At 27.0% G+C, this 14,884-nt stretch overlaps 1 protein-coding gene across 13 annotated transcripts in view; it reads right to left on the reverse strand.

Moving 5' to 3' along the window:
• Positions 1–14,884, reverse strand: part of LOC127277340 (disabled homolog 2-interacting protein) — a 218,779-nt gene that overhangs the window by 30,159 nt on the left and 173,736 nt on the right. The window contains exon 1 of one of the 13 annotated variants that reach the window (XM_051298405.1): positions 9,890–10,136. The exons of the other annotated variants lie outside the window; for them this stretch is intronic. Within the exon in view, the coding sequence (XP_051154362.1) occupies positions 9,890–10,058 (169 nt within the window). The 5' untranslated portion in view covers positions 10,059–10,136. Of the gene's footprint in view, positions 1–9,889; positions 10,137–14,884 lie in introns of those variants that run through there. 13 annotated transcript variants of the gene reach the window in all.

A 14,884-nucleotide genomic window follows, 5' to 3' on the forward strand; every position in this document is an offset into this window, starting at 1 on the left:
AATTTACGTTGGATTTCTATTTCCTGTGAAGCTTTATAACAACCAAGTATGTCTCTAATAAACGACTCCCTAAAAATATGTATATATATATAGAAATCCGTATCAATGAAATGCACACGATTTTAACTTGTTTACAGATTTATCTTCATGGGGGAGAAAAGAAGAGTTCATTCATTTAAAATCGTTTGCTGACTTTGCGCTTATTAGAGAACTAGATTTATATTTTAGAACTGTAAAGCACATTTGTAAACAATAAATTTACCTCCTCCCCTCGAGAATAAGTGGATAAATAAATAAATTCGACAATATTTATTATCTCATTAAAATCCATTTCTTCGAGATTTATATTTTTACTAATTTGTAATATTTTTATTATTAAGTTATTGATTTATTATTTATTAATTTATTATTGTTATTTTTGTTATTATTGTAATTAGTCTAATTACTTTTATTATTTTTGTAATTATTATTGTAATTATTTTTAATATTGTTTTTTTGTTATTTTTGTATTTATTGCTATTATTGTTATTTTTGTTATTATTGTTATTATTGTTATTATTGTTATTTTTGTTATTATTGTTATAATTGTAATAACTCTTATTATTCTTATTATTGCAATTATTGTCATTAGTGTAATTATTATTATTGTTACTATTGTTTTTTTGTTATTATTGTAATTATTTTTATTGTTTTTTTGTTATTTTTGTATTATTGTAATTATTTTTATTATTTTTGTTTTTTGTTATTATTGTTATAACTATTGTTGTTGTTGTTGTTGTTGTTGTTGTTGTTGTTATTTATTTTTTTATTATTAAGTTTTGAAAATCCAAATACCCATTCATTTATAAGAGAAAGACAAAATAATGTTTGCTAAGAACTGCTATACAAAAGTTATAAGTGACGTTTAAAAAAAAACGAAAAAAATCGCGAATTCCAAGCCTGCAGTAAAACTTATTTACTGTCTCATATATTAATGAGAAAAATATTACTCTAGAGTCAAAAAAAAAAATTTTCTGCCACAACAAAATCTCTTCTAGGCGTGCGTTTTAAAAATAAATTAAAAATTAGAAAAGTTTAGTCACAGATGATATAAATATAGTTTTTCTCTCAAAAAGGCAACTAATAAGCGTATAAAAATATTTTCTCCATTTGGAAATTGTGAAAGATTTTTCACAGATGTCGAACGAAAATCGGTAATGTATTTCTATCGGTATAATTTCTAACAAAGCGTGAATTTTCAGTATAACGGATCATATATTGTATATACATATATATTCAAAATAAGTTTTCGAAAAATCATTGTCTGAATAGTCGTAAATTCTCGTTTTTATTTTTGCAAACTAATCACGTGACAAGCAAACATAAGGGGCGTTTCGATTCTAATGTAATTTTCACACGTCATCCAAGAGGACACTCTTGAATACAATAATAGTGATTGTAATATAAATCCTCCAGGTAAGTGAGAGAATTTATTGTCATTCCATATTATAAATTTGAATAAAAATACATTTTCAAGTAATTTTTTTTATCGAGAAAAAAAAATTAAAAATCTAAATTATATGATATTCAAGAAAATTGAACCCTCCCCCGAAAAAAATAAATAGATAGTTTTTTTTTTTTACTATTCTTTCAAGATAGAAAAAAATTGTAACAGATTCTCTTTAAGTATATATGAGGAGGAGGGAAAAAACGATTTTTTTTTAAATGGAATTTCCCGCCCTTTCAATCTAAAATCATTCGTCTGTAAATGAAGTATAAATTGCTTTTTGACGCAAATCATTCGTGTCAAATCATTACACTTTTCGTCCTCTTTCTCTCTCTCTCTCTTTTTCTCTTCTTGCAGTACGAGTATTTAATACAAAAGATATATATCGCGAATTGATCATGCTTCACTGAATTCATAGAAATCGCGGTAACAATACGTCGTCGCTTATGGATACAATATATTGCTGTCGTGACTTTTTTTTTTGTCTTTCGTGTCAAGTGGGTCAGCAATAACTGCCAATCAAAAAAAGGTACAACCTATATATATATATATATATATTATGTAAGTACGATCGTTGAAATCTAACGTCTGTTGTAATTAATATAACTGTAACTAATAGTTATAACAATATTTATGGTTAATTATAGTAATCGTTATAATAAATTACAACTATCATTGTTTGTAACTAATGATAATTGTAACTACCAGCAGTTACAATGTTGTCGGTCGTTACAATTGGTTACTGTTACAATCAATGGTAGTTCCAATAATATTATAGTTCCAATCAATAGTAATTACAACTAATGGTAGTTCCAATCAATAGTAATTACAACTATTAATAGTTCCAATCAATGGTAGTTTTAATTAATTAATTATATTATAGTTCCAATCAATAGTAATTACAACTAATGATAGTTCCAATAAATAGTTGTTCCAATTAATTATACTCTCTAAATCTGAATTAGTAAAAAAGTTTACTAATTTGAAATAGTGACTCACTTTTTGCTTCTCAATTAGTAAAATTTAACTAATTCTAAAGCAAAAAGTGAGTCACTAATTTAAATTAGTAAACATTTTTACTAATTCAGATTTAGAGAGTAGTACCAATCAATAGTAATTACAACTAATAATAGTTCCAATCAACGGTAGTTCCAATTAATGGTAGTTCTAATTAATGGTAGTTCCAATTAATGATAGTTCCAATTAATGATAGTTTCAATTAATGATAGTTTCAATTAATGATAGTTCCAATTAATGGTAGTTTCAATTAATGGTAGTTCCAATCAATAGTAATTATAGCTAAGGTGGTTTCAATCAATGGTAGTTCCAATTAATTAATTTATTTATTATATAATTAATTGATGGTATAACCAACCGTTATAAATCTACAAAAAGAATGTAATCACAATATTATATCTGTAAACTGCCTCATTACTAAATTAATTTTATCCCAATTTTTGTAATATGTTTTTTTATTATTTTTATCTTGCAAAACGATTAAAAAAAAAAAAAAATTCGCTTAATTAACTACATAGGAAATGGTAATGAGCGCGATTTTCAGCTTGTGCACCTTTGGCTTCCTACTTTCTTCGGTTTATTATTATATATAATATATAAACAGAAGGTGTACGATAGTAATCGAAAAACATAAATATAAATTATAATAACAATAATAAATTTCTGACAGATAGAAAAATTCTCTTTTATATGCAATATATATATATATATGTATCTCGTGAGAAACTGTAGCTCACGCAATCTTTAAATGTTGTCTTAGCATCGGTTTACCATAAAAGAGATAAGTGTGTATATTATTTATTTTTTCATTTATGCAAAAATACTTTTTTTATGAGAATACGATTCTCTTTTTTTTTAAATTTGAGAGAGAGAGAGAGAGAGAGAGAGAGAGAGGGAAAGAGAAGTTACGAGAGAATAAATACGGGATGAAGATGAACATCAGGAAGCTGTATATTCAGTCTGTGTATGTGTTTTAAGGTCATGGGTGATGTAACATTCCGTTAGTCTTCACTTTTGCATTAATTAATTATAAATGTTCATTTCGTAAAGAACGAAACTCTATTTTGTATTTTATTCATAAATTTTTTTTCTTCCTCAAAAATAGTACGTAAAAAGAAAGTGAAATTTAATAAATTCAATTTCAAATTCCAAAGGATAATTAAAAGATTTTAATTTTTTTAAGAAAAATGTTATATTGCCGTTGAAGAATTTCAAGCTTTTAAAATACGAAAAATATTCTTTGGAATAAAAAAAGAAGAAAAAAAAGGGGGGGGGGAAAGAGAGAGGTTTTTTAAAATCGTTTATGGAAAAGCCGTTATCTATACACGTTATACTCAAGCGTTTGTCACTATATAAAGTTGAAAGTATGTTATAGGTAGTTTTCTCAATGTAGAATCAACTATTACTCTGAGGTCAAGAGAGTCGACGGTATTCGAGGTCAAGATAACCCAATTTCTTAAAATACTTGATATCCTTGATAATAATAATTATTAGAAGTCATATTCTGCTCATAAAAGTCATTATCGGAAATATATTATTTATTTATTTCTTATTGTACATTTATCATATCAATCATAAATTGTATATTGTAAGCTATACATTTAAATTAGTACCTGATTTTTTGCTTTTGAATTAGTAAAATTTTATTCAAAAACAAAAAGCCTCAGAAATTAGTCGTTTTTACTAATTCAGATTTTGAGAGTAGAAAAATTTTAATTCATTTTTTGTGTAACCATAGTTACTAGCTGCTATTTTAACTGTAACAATTTTTTTTTTCTGTAACCATAGTGAAACAATTTTGTCGATATAAAGAATTTTGTTTAAAATATATATTATTATATTAAAAATAATATTCTACAAAAGAGAATAGCAGGTATTTTTCCTAACAAAACGGCGATCAACGGGTTTTTAAATCCGTCTGTTGAATCTATATATATATATATATATAGCTGCGCCTAATCCCATATAAGCATCTGCATAAAATCCCCATTCGAATTATCTGCTTATTCCCCAAGTGACTAACACGTATATTCAAAATCAAGGACCTGAAATTTTGACAGAGACATTTTATGAATTGCCAATTGGACAAGCCGAACAATGTATATATGGTCTGAATATAAATGCGATACATTAAGGGATCAATCAAAATGATACCATTTTTTTTTGTCCATTTAACTCAGATTTTAGTTTAAAACATGATTGAAAATGTCAAGAATGAGGGAAAAAAAATGTGGATAAGTGTATCCTATCATTGTAAATAATGGCAAACTTTTTTGAATTGGCAATAGAAAATGCAATGATGGTCAAACATCTGCCCCAAGTCCTCCCTAACGTTATTATATTCCACCTTTGCTCATTTGAATGCACTTCACGTACTTAAGTATTCCGCGTACTGATATCACGATACTATACCCATTCAAATACACCTCTTTCAAAATAATAACAATAATATCAATGTGTTTCATTTTGAAAAAAGAAAATTATAAAATAAAATACAAATTTTATTATTTAAAAAGGAAAAAGCTAAAAAAAAATGAAAATTATTAACTATAATTTAAAGCGAAAATATATTAACATAATCTATCATTTTTTGCGATCCTTTTCTTCAAAGTATGTTAGACATAAATATTTAATTATTTATGAAAATAATCATTTATTTTATAATCAGTTAATTGTTAAAAATTATATTAATAAAAAAAAATTAATTATCACACATTGAAAAAAAAAGAAAAAAATTAAAGAAATAAACGCGAACATGGCATTAGGTGTAGTGTGGTAGGTCAGTCACGTTGAGCAAAAGAGCGTGGGATCGGAGTTACTGTTACACGAGAGTGTAACGCGTAGTAAAAACCAATAAAATAACACACAAGAAACATCGGACTTGAATTTTACACACTCACAATCTTCTTAAGGGGGGAAAGGGGTATTAAAAAAAAAATTTTTTTTCTTTTTGCGATTACAAACCAAATCTTTCTCCCACACACACACAGAGTGTTCATATACACAATAAAGAGAAGTTGCATAAAAAGGAAGAGTGATAACGCGAAAAACCCCGCGGGAGAAGGAAGTCTCCCTCTCTTTTTCTCTCGTGTGATAAATAACAAAAACTTGTTCTTCGGCTTTTATACGTGAATATACATATATATATGTGTGTATGTAAAAATATCATACACGTCGAATATCATGAAAATAATGACGTGACGAGATTAATTAAAAAAGAAACACTTCCTGAAGAGCAGATGCAACTTTATGTGCGATAAAATTGTTTCACTTGGTTTTGTCTGATATTATTTATTAAATAGTATACCACTTTTTGTGTATATGCAACTACATTAAATATAATCACAATAAAATTATAATATATTTATAATATAATTATAATATAATTATATTAATAAAATATTAATCGAAAAAGAAATTAGAAATAAACAATAATTTATAATAACCGTGATTAAAAAAAAACCTCTTATAATATTTTAGAGAAAAATAATAAGAGAGAAAATTTCAATAACGAGATTTAAAATGATAAAATTATTTATTTAAACTCCAAAATAATGTGAATTTGTCTTGTGAATAGAGCGGAAGCAATGGTTATATACATGCGTTTGCATATAAAATGTGTCAAGGTTCGATAAACTTGAAAGTAAATATTTCTCTTGTCCACAATATAGAAAAAAATGTATATTATCAATTTTTACTCTAAAACATGGAATTTTAAGTACAACAAAGTTTTTTCACCCTATTATTAACGTTATACAATCGTATTCACAGTCACCATTTGGTAATAACACGTGCCGGACACGCGACCAATTATTAATGATATATATACAGGAAAGTATAACGAAAACTCGGTATATTAATATAATCAAAGGGTCGCATTCATTATTATATTGTGTTACGTAAAAAGCAATCTCTCTCTCTCTCTCTCTCTCTCTCTTTCTTTATAAAAAAGTTACCCTTATTTAATTGAAAAATAATGTTTCTTGGAATTTAACAACCATTTGTTGTAACTACCAGAAATTGTAATTAAAAAAATTTCTAACTATACCATTAATTGTAATTAACAACAATTATATAACTACCAACGATTGTAACCGTTATTGTTTATAATTACCATTAATTGTAACTACTACTAATTAAAACTACCATTAATTGTAACTACCATTAATTGTAATTAACAACAGTTATAACTACCAACGATTGTAACTACCATTGTTTATAATTACCCCAGTGATTGTAACTATCGAAAATTGTAACTACGATCAGTTACAATTAATTATTGTTATAATCGCTGATAGTTACAAACGGTGGTAGTTACTAATGGTAGTATTACAAATGGTAGTAGTAATCGTCGGTACTTTTAATGAATGGTAGTTACTATTTTTGGAAGTTAAAATCGCTGGTAGTAATAAACAATGGTAGTTACAAGTAATGTTAGTTAAAATCGTTGGTAGTTTATATAAATGCTAGTTTCAATATCTGTAACTATAGCAACAATTGTAACTATCAACAATATCGTAACTACCATAGTTGTAACTACCATTGATTGCAACTATAACTCCATAGGGGAGACCGAGGAGGAAAGTAACAAAAATCAGTTTTTTTATGCTAGCATTAAAAATATTTGTCGGATAAATTTGTCCAATATATTAAATGAAAGCTTGGACATTCACCTTTTAAATAAAATTTGAATTAAACATTTATAATAAATTGACAGTTCACAGTATAACTTTTACGCAAGCTCTTCATCTGTTACTTTCCTCCTGACCCCCGAGGAGGAAAGTAACAAGCTCCTAGGAGGAAAGTAACAGTATAAAATTATGTAAAATTCTTTAGACTAATGACTATTATTAATTAGAAATATTTTTATTAGGAACACATAAAAGTTTAAGTACACTTTATACTTATTTGGCACATATTTGGGACATATTTAGCACATATTTCGAACATTTTATGAATTTAGCTCATTTTTTTTCTTAAAGATATTTTATGCTTACCTAGATCACAGGTTTTTCTTAAATAAATCTCTGTCATTCGTAAAATTAAATACGATTTGCTTCAATCATTAGTTAAAACATGGACAATATCGACAACAGGAGAAAAGTAGCGTGTTACTTTCCTCCTCGGTCGCTTTTTTCTTGTATGTCAACAAAAAAGTTAAAACTACACAAATGTTAAATTGTTTGTTTAAGCACAACTTAAAGACAGATAATAAGGCTATAAAATAACGAAAGGCACATTTTGAAAAACAATAAAATTAAAGAAATACGAGACTTTGAAAATTTGAACGAAAACTTACTTTTGACGTTTTTTCTGCACGTCACACCGGAATCAGACCTAACCTTTCCTGTCAGGCTCGGACACACTATGGAGGAGGAAGGGGGAACAGTGCCGACTAAAAATATGTTTGAACCATGTCTATCCGATAATTTGTTTAAAAGTTATAAGCTTTGTTACTTTCCTCCTCTGTTACTTTCCTCCTCGGTCTCCCCTATTACATTATGTTCCATAACTACCATACAGACAGTAACTACCAAGTTGCTTAAAAAAATTAAAAATCTTTTTTAAAAAAAAATTACAATTATTCATTATTCTTTTTTGTTTTGTTAAAATTGATTGAAGGTAGAGTACAGTGTGGTTTAGAGATAACAAATGAAAGGTGGGGTTGAAACCTAATTTAGTCGTTGGGTTAGACGATTCGAGTTTAATGGTCCGGCAGACCGCTCTTGTGAAATGCACAATCCGAATTGAAGGGTTTTTTTTCTCTCTCTCTCTCTTTTTTTTCCCGTCTCAATTCGTGCGAATCAACCTCAAGAGAGTATATACCTATATAGGTATAATATAACCTATACAACAAAAGGATCTCGAGAGTCCTCGCGCTCACCCTCTTCTATCTGGTTATGTATATGTATAGTCTCTCACTCTTCCATTTTCTCTCGGAAGCGAGAGAGCCAGTCGTGTCCTCGAATCGGGTCCTGTATATGTATACCAATCGACTGTACAAAGTGCCAGTTGCCCGCGGGGTGAACGTTGAACGCGATAGCCTTATGTTGATCAATGACTTATAGAGCTTTACCACAAATTACTCTATACAATATTTTTATATACTACACATATTCTCAAATAAAATAATAAATTCATAATTTCTTTCGATAATAAATACTAATTCATTTTTTTCACCAAGAGTAAAATTCATATATGCAAACGTTAATTGAATCAAATATTTGCTTAAATTAACCAAATATTTAGTTAATATTATTCAATTTTATTATTGAACGATTTGTTTGAAATTGGGAAGAATTTTAAGATATATGAACGAGCAAATTCCAGGGAATATTATATTACTATATAGGAATGTTCCGTTATAAAGCTTGAACTGATTTAAAAGTTTCACGAAACTTATATATGCCCCAGGAAAGTGAGCTCTTCGAACTGTAATTTACAACGAAAATAAATTGCGAGTTGCCACCATTTTGTAATATTACATAATATTTCATTATGCGTAATTACAGGAAATTATTAGGCGTCGCTTTATAAAGGAGCCTTTATATCATATATACAGCATCCCCAACAAAATACACCTGGTCGTATGATGTTGTTCAGTCCCTGATGTACTTTGGAGCTTAACGATCGTTTGCAAATAAATCGCTATCGTTAGTTCAAAGAGAGAATTTTCTAGGCTTAGAATATTTTATTCTTTTCAAAAAAAAAAACAACAAAAAGAAACACGAAAATTAATGTTGGAAGAACAATGAATGTAAATTACAAAAACAACATTTAAACTACCAGAATTTTCTAACTAATTTCCATATACATGAAACTCGGACACTTTTCTTCTTTCGACAAAAAAAAATTATTATCTCGACTCTCTATTGGAATTCCGCTCCAATAATAACGAGTATATATCTAAGTAATTAGACGTAATTGGAGCAATGCTTGGCACGCGACTCATAACACAGTGGCAGATGCAACTATATACGTTCAGAGGACAAGTAGACTTTTTTAAAAAAATTATGGAGGGGGGGGGAGAAACGAGTGGTTAGTGGTTGAAAAGTCTGCAGGTGCTGCAGCTGCAGTCTTACAAACATTAATATTAAAAAAAAAATGCACACACAAATGTGACACTACGATATTCTAAAACTATTTTTCATGAAATTTTTTCTTCTTCATTAGTTTTATCGCGAAGATTTTTTCCCTCTTTCTCACTAATAATATAAATATATATATATATATGAAATTATAATTATACAATAGGGCTTATGTCTCGTAAATCTTATAAATAAATAAATAATATAATTATAATATAATAATAAAATAAATTTAGAAAAAAAGAAATAAAATTCTTTAACGATTTTAAAATCGATAAAAATGAAAATAAATCTCTACCTTCGAGACATGGAAAGTTGGTGCGTTTAATTGCACAAGTTGAAGTGATTGGCCGATAGTGAATGTCAGGAAATTTCGTTCTTTTTTTATAATTTGCCATCATCATTTTCCTTTTTTTTTTATTTTCGAATAAAGAAGAATAATTGCACTTTTTTTCACTTTGTAACATTTGTTTTTCCGTTACTTTTTTTTTATGCCTTATATGCGCGCACAATTATATATCTCATCTTTATCGGAATTCGAACATATTATACTGACAAATATATATATTATATTGGAACAAAATAGAAAATGCAAAAGCTGAGATCATCGACTCGTCTGGCTTCCGTAAAGAAATTTCAAATATAAATGAAAAGATTCATTATCTCTCTTTTGTTTATCACATCAATAAATATTTTTTTTTATCGATTGCGTAAAAAATTGGGTTATCATTTGCTTCATTGACATTGCGATAAAATATATATAAGTTTGTATTTAAATAAAACCAGATTAGATTGAATGTTAAATAAAAAAAAAAATAATAGAGAAAAAATTATTAAATAAACAAAATAACAATAAAATAATAATAAATAGCAAACATGAAATAAATAATTAACATATTAAAAAAAACAAAAAGAAATAAAAAAATATGTGAAAATATATTTCATTTTTGTATAGAAATAATTTATATTAAAGTATACGTTAATATAAATAAATAAAGTAAAGCAATATAAAGATCAGAAATTACAGAAAATATAGAAACAAGATAAAAGTAAATATTTTTTATCGGAATTTTTTTATTGTAATGGAACCCTTTTACTTATAATATTCTATAAATAAAAGAATTTCATTTGCTTTACGTCCTTCTGCTAATCGGATGCACTACAAGACGAGTCATGCGCAAATTGGTTAACCCGCAGGGTGGAAAAATTCTAAATTAGCGTATAGCCGATGATACGTCTTTTAATTTAGATATGTTGTTGTTGTAGAGAGAGAAGATCGGCTCGAATGAGCACGATAGTAGAATTTTATCTCATTTAATCTCGCACGCTTTTAAACAAGACGCAAAAGAGCGCAATAATTACGATAAACCCGCGCCCGTTTTCAAAAAAAAAAAAGAAAAAAAAAACGAAAGTGCAATCGATAATAAAAAATACAATAATTATAAAATGCAAAAAAAAAATTTCAATACCTAAATATAGTAGAATTTTAAATTTACACTTTTAAAAATTTTAATTCAATTTCAAAAAAATAAAATTAAAAAAAAAATTAAAAGTAATTAGATATTTTGATTAGAAATTAAGTATAATTAGAAATAAAAGCAAGAAAGAAAAAATATTTTCAAGTGTCTAAAAAGAAAATATGAAACAGTAAAAATTGCGGGAGATTAAAAACAGTAATCAGGTTAAAAAAGAATGATGAAAAAAAAAGATAAAAATAGAATATGTCAAAGAGGAAAAAATTGCTTATATATATAAAATAGCGATCACAAGACTCGTTGTTAACGAGGTACTTTGTAAACTTTTTAGCAAAATACTAAAACACTAGGGGCGCTTTGAAATTAAAAGCATTCACGCGGCAAAGGCAAGAGAGGTGGACAAATTTGTTAAAGAAACGATGATGAACATCGTTCTAAAAACTTTTCTCCGTCTCTTTTTTTTTATTGACAAGAAAATAATCCACTTTTTATATAATAACGCTCTCGAAAGGAAATTAGTCATTTTAATTTCATTTTCTATATGAGTCGGAAAGTTTTTATCTTTGTAAAAAAAATATTTATGAGAAACAAAGTTTTAATTTAGCAGGTTTTTAGAAATTATAAAATAAAAAAAAACAATTTTTGATTGTAAATTAATTTTATTTTTAAAAAAATAAAAACTAAAAATATATTTTTTTATGTCAAACAATTTTCAGAAAGGGAAATTTCTATTGTTTTTCACTGTACAATTGTTTGTGACCATTACCTACATATGGAACAAAGGCGAAACGAAAGTAAAAGTGCATTGGCTTTGGCGTTAATTAATATAGTTTATTCGCTGAACGAAGGCATGCTCTCATTAATTAACGGATTATAAAGATCAGACTGACCTCCTCGTAAAGTCATGAAATTGTATCACTAAAGAAGATCATTTCTATACACATTATAAAGAGAAAATAAAAAAAAATTAATTAAAGAAACAAGTAAATAAATAAAAAAAAATATATGTAAATAAAAACAAGTCACATTTAGTTAGAAAAATTTATCTCGTTGATACAATTTTTTATTTCCTATATTTCTTTTTTGAGATTATTCTTTTATTACGAAATTATAGTAATTTTTTCAATTATAATTCCCTCTGAATTGGTTTTATCGGTAAAACAAGAATCCATAACAACGATATCGTTTTAAGTTGTGTGAGTCAGAAAACAAAGAGGTTTTTTTTTTTATCGAATTGTATAAATCGTTTTGTGTGCTTCTAAAAGTAATTTTCAATATTTAACACAAAAATTTATTTCTTAATTTTTAATAAAAGAAATTATTGAAATTTCATTTAAATTTAAAGCTAACGAAAACTTTTCGAAATAATTTTATGTCATAGTAAATCACGTAAGTTATATTTAAAAAAAAAATTTTGTATACTAAATTATCTCAATGAGAAAAAAGTCCCTCGAGAAAGAGAGAAACATTTAATTTTTTTAAACACATTTGTTTCTTGGACCCAAGAGACACACACACACACACGTGAAGATTAAATTTCCCCGTCTATTTTCATACACCTCCGGTCGGTTTATATTTACAAAATCACGAGTTGCAATTTCCGCAGTATGAAACAGAAAACCAGACCTTAAAAATTTTTATAAAATTACAAAACTTTCTCTAAGAATAGGGAAATTAAAATAATTTTTTTTAATATTAATCATATAAAAAATGGAAAATTAATATTGAACTTTTTATACGAGAAAAATTATTTAGATATAATATACCAAGGGTTATTTAACTGAGATTGAGCTTAGATCACGTACTATAAATAAATTATTATATATTCGAGAGAAGATGAAATCTAAATTCCGGGTCAGTTGAATCTATGGCCCTTCCTAGAGAGAATGATTCATATTATATATGTGCGGCTTTTTAGCTCGAGGCATACAAATCCAACAAAAATCTATTCAAATTTCTATATAGAAGAAGCTGTAAGTACAATGATTCATTATACTGATTTGTGAATCACAAAAAATATATCCTTAGAAAAATTTACTTTCCAATAAACAAATTTACGAAATAGATTTTTTTTTAACAAAAATAAAAAAACCAGGTTACTAAAATAAATAATTTAGAAAAATAATAGCAGTAGATTTCTCTCCAACAATCATTATAATATCTGTTACAAAAAATAATAATGCTAACGAAATAATTCTGAGAAACGGTAATATAAAAAAAAGATTAAAAATGAAATGGATAAAAATGATTTTTTTTTTTATTTAATATTCCAACTAAATAAAACTTTATGGTTCTTTTTTTTTATAATCGAGAAAAATATTGCCATGATTCATATCACGTATTGGCGCATATATGCACGCTCTATTTCTTATCATCTCTCTCTCTACGTTATTCTAAAAACATGACGCATTAAAACGGCCTCACCTATTCAATATATCTGGACCGGTAGAAAAGAGAAAGGGCCACAGGGGAAAATTATACTCTCGCGTTGCAAAATGCTCAGTTTTACCAGTCAATTAACTCCAATTATGTAAAATGTTGAAAAAAAGCGTTGAACACGTAAGTATATTATATATGTACGAAAGAAAAGAAGTTTTAAACACTAATAAAGTTTTACGAAATGCACCGAAATATGAAGTAATTTTTACAATACTCCAAAACATTTTTTATCAATTATTAGATTTATTTATACAATTTATTTATACAATAAAATTGAAACTTTTTCAGAATTAGAACAGTATTATAATTAGCTTCTGAAAATAATTCAAAATGCTACTAGAATTCTGATTCTAGAAGAATAAGAAACATTTTTAATTGAATTAGAACCATTATAAAAGTACAATCGGAAAATAATTTTCCACTGCATTTAGTGGAAAATTGTAAAAAGTAAATGTAAAAAAGACAATGTATATATAAGCTATCAAAATTGGTCCAATAATTTTAATCTCTAACTTCCATTTACCGATCCATAATAATTCAATAGCAAAATCATTCTTGGGATGATCACGAAGTTGCCAATTATTATAGCTACCATTATTGGTTCAATAATTTGCCAATGGTAAATTTCCCCTTCAGTTTATATATTATGTATATGTAATTTACTGCTCGTGGGAACCACTTTAAATTTCGTCCAAAGTGCAAGACAAAAAAAAAAAATGCAAGACATTAAAATTTCCAAACAATTTTCATCTGAAATCAATTTCTACTGTACGGACGAATTTTAAAAGAAAATAACCTAATGTCAAATTCAGAAATAAACTGCTTAGATTAGAATTCAGGTTAGGGAATTCTAGTTAATTTAACCAGAATTTTGGTTAGCCTAACAAGTATCTAACCAGAATTTTTTCTTCAGTGTAGAACAAATGCAAAAAAAACAATAAGAAAAATTGTTTTTATTATAGAAATTCCAAATAATAAATATAATAAATTTTGTTATATGGAAAATTTTTCATCGTTTCTGCGTGACTAATTGCAGAATTTATAATATAAGGATATGTCTAAACGAACATGTTGAGCATTAAGTAAATAGTAGACATTATTATTCAAATAGACCGAAAGCTGCATCAAATAGACCACCCCGAGCATGATATGTATAAAATGGTTTCCTTATGCATCGATCTACTTTTCCCAAAGGCATATGTATATAATATATATAAATACACAATATATCACGATATATCGGAGTCTATAGATGTCGGGGAATTAGCATTACATTATGCGCTCGTTTACTAGTTCTCTCTTCTCTGCATTGAGGAAGGCCTTTTTCCTGCATTCTATTTTGCCCCGGATGTCCCAGTTCTATCATGTCAGCTTAAGTT

This window comes from Leptopilina boulardi, unplaced genomic scaffold (assembly GCF_019393585.1).
Source record: "Leptopilina boulardi isolate dan_hultmark-lab unplaced genomic scaffold, ZJU_Lbou_2.1 LbouV2_165, whole genome shotgun sequence".
NCBI classification, from domain to species: Eukaryota; Metazoa; Arthropoda; class Insecta; order Hymenoptera; family Figitidae; genus Leptopilina; species Leptopilina boulardi.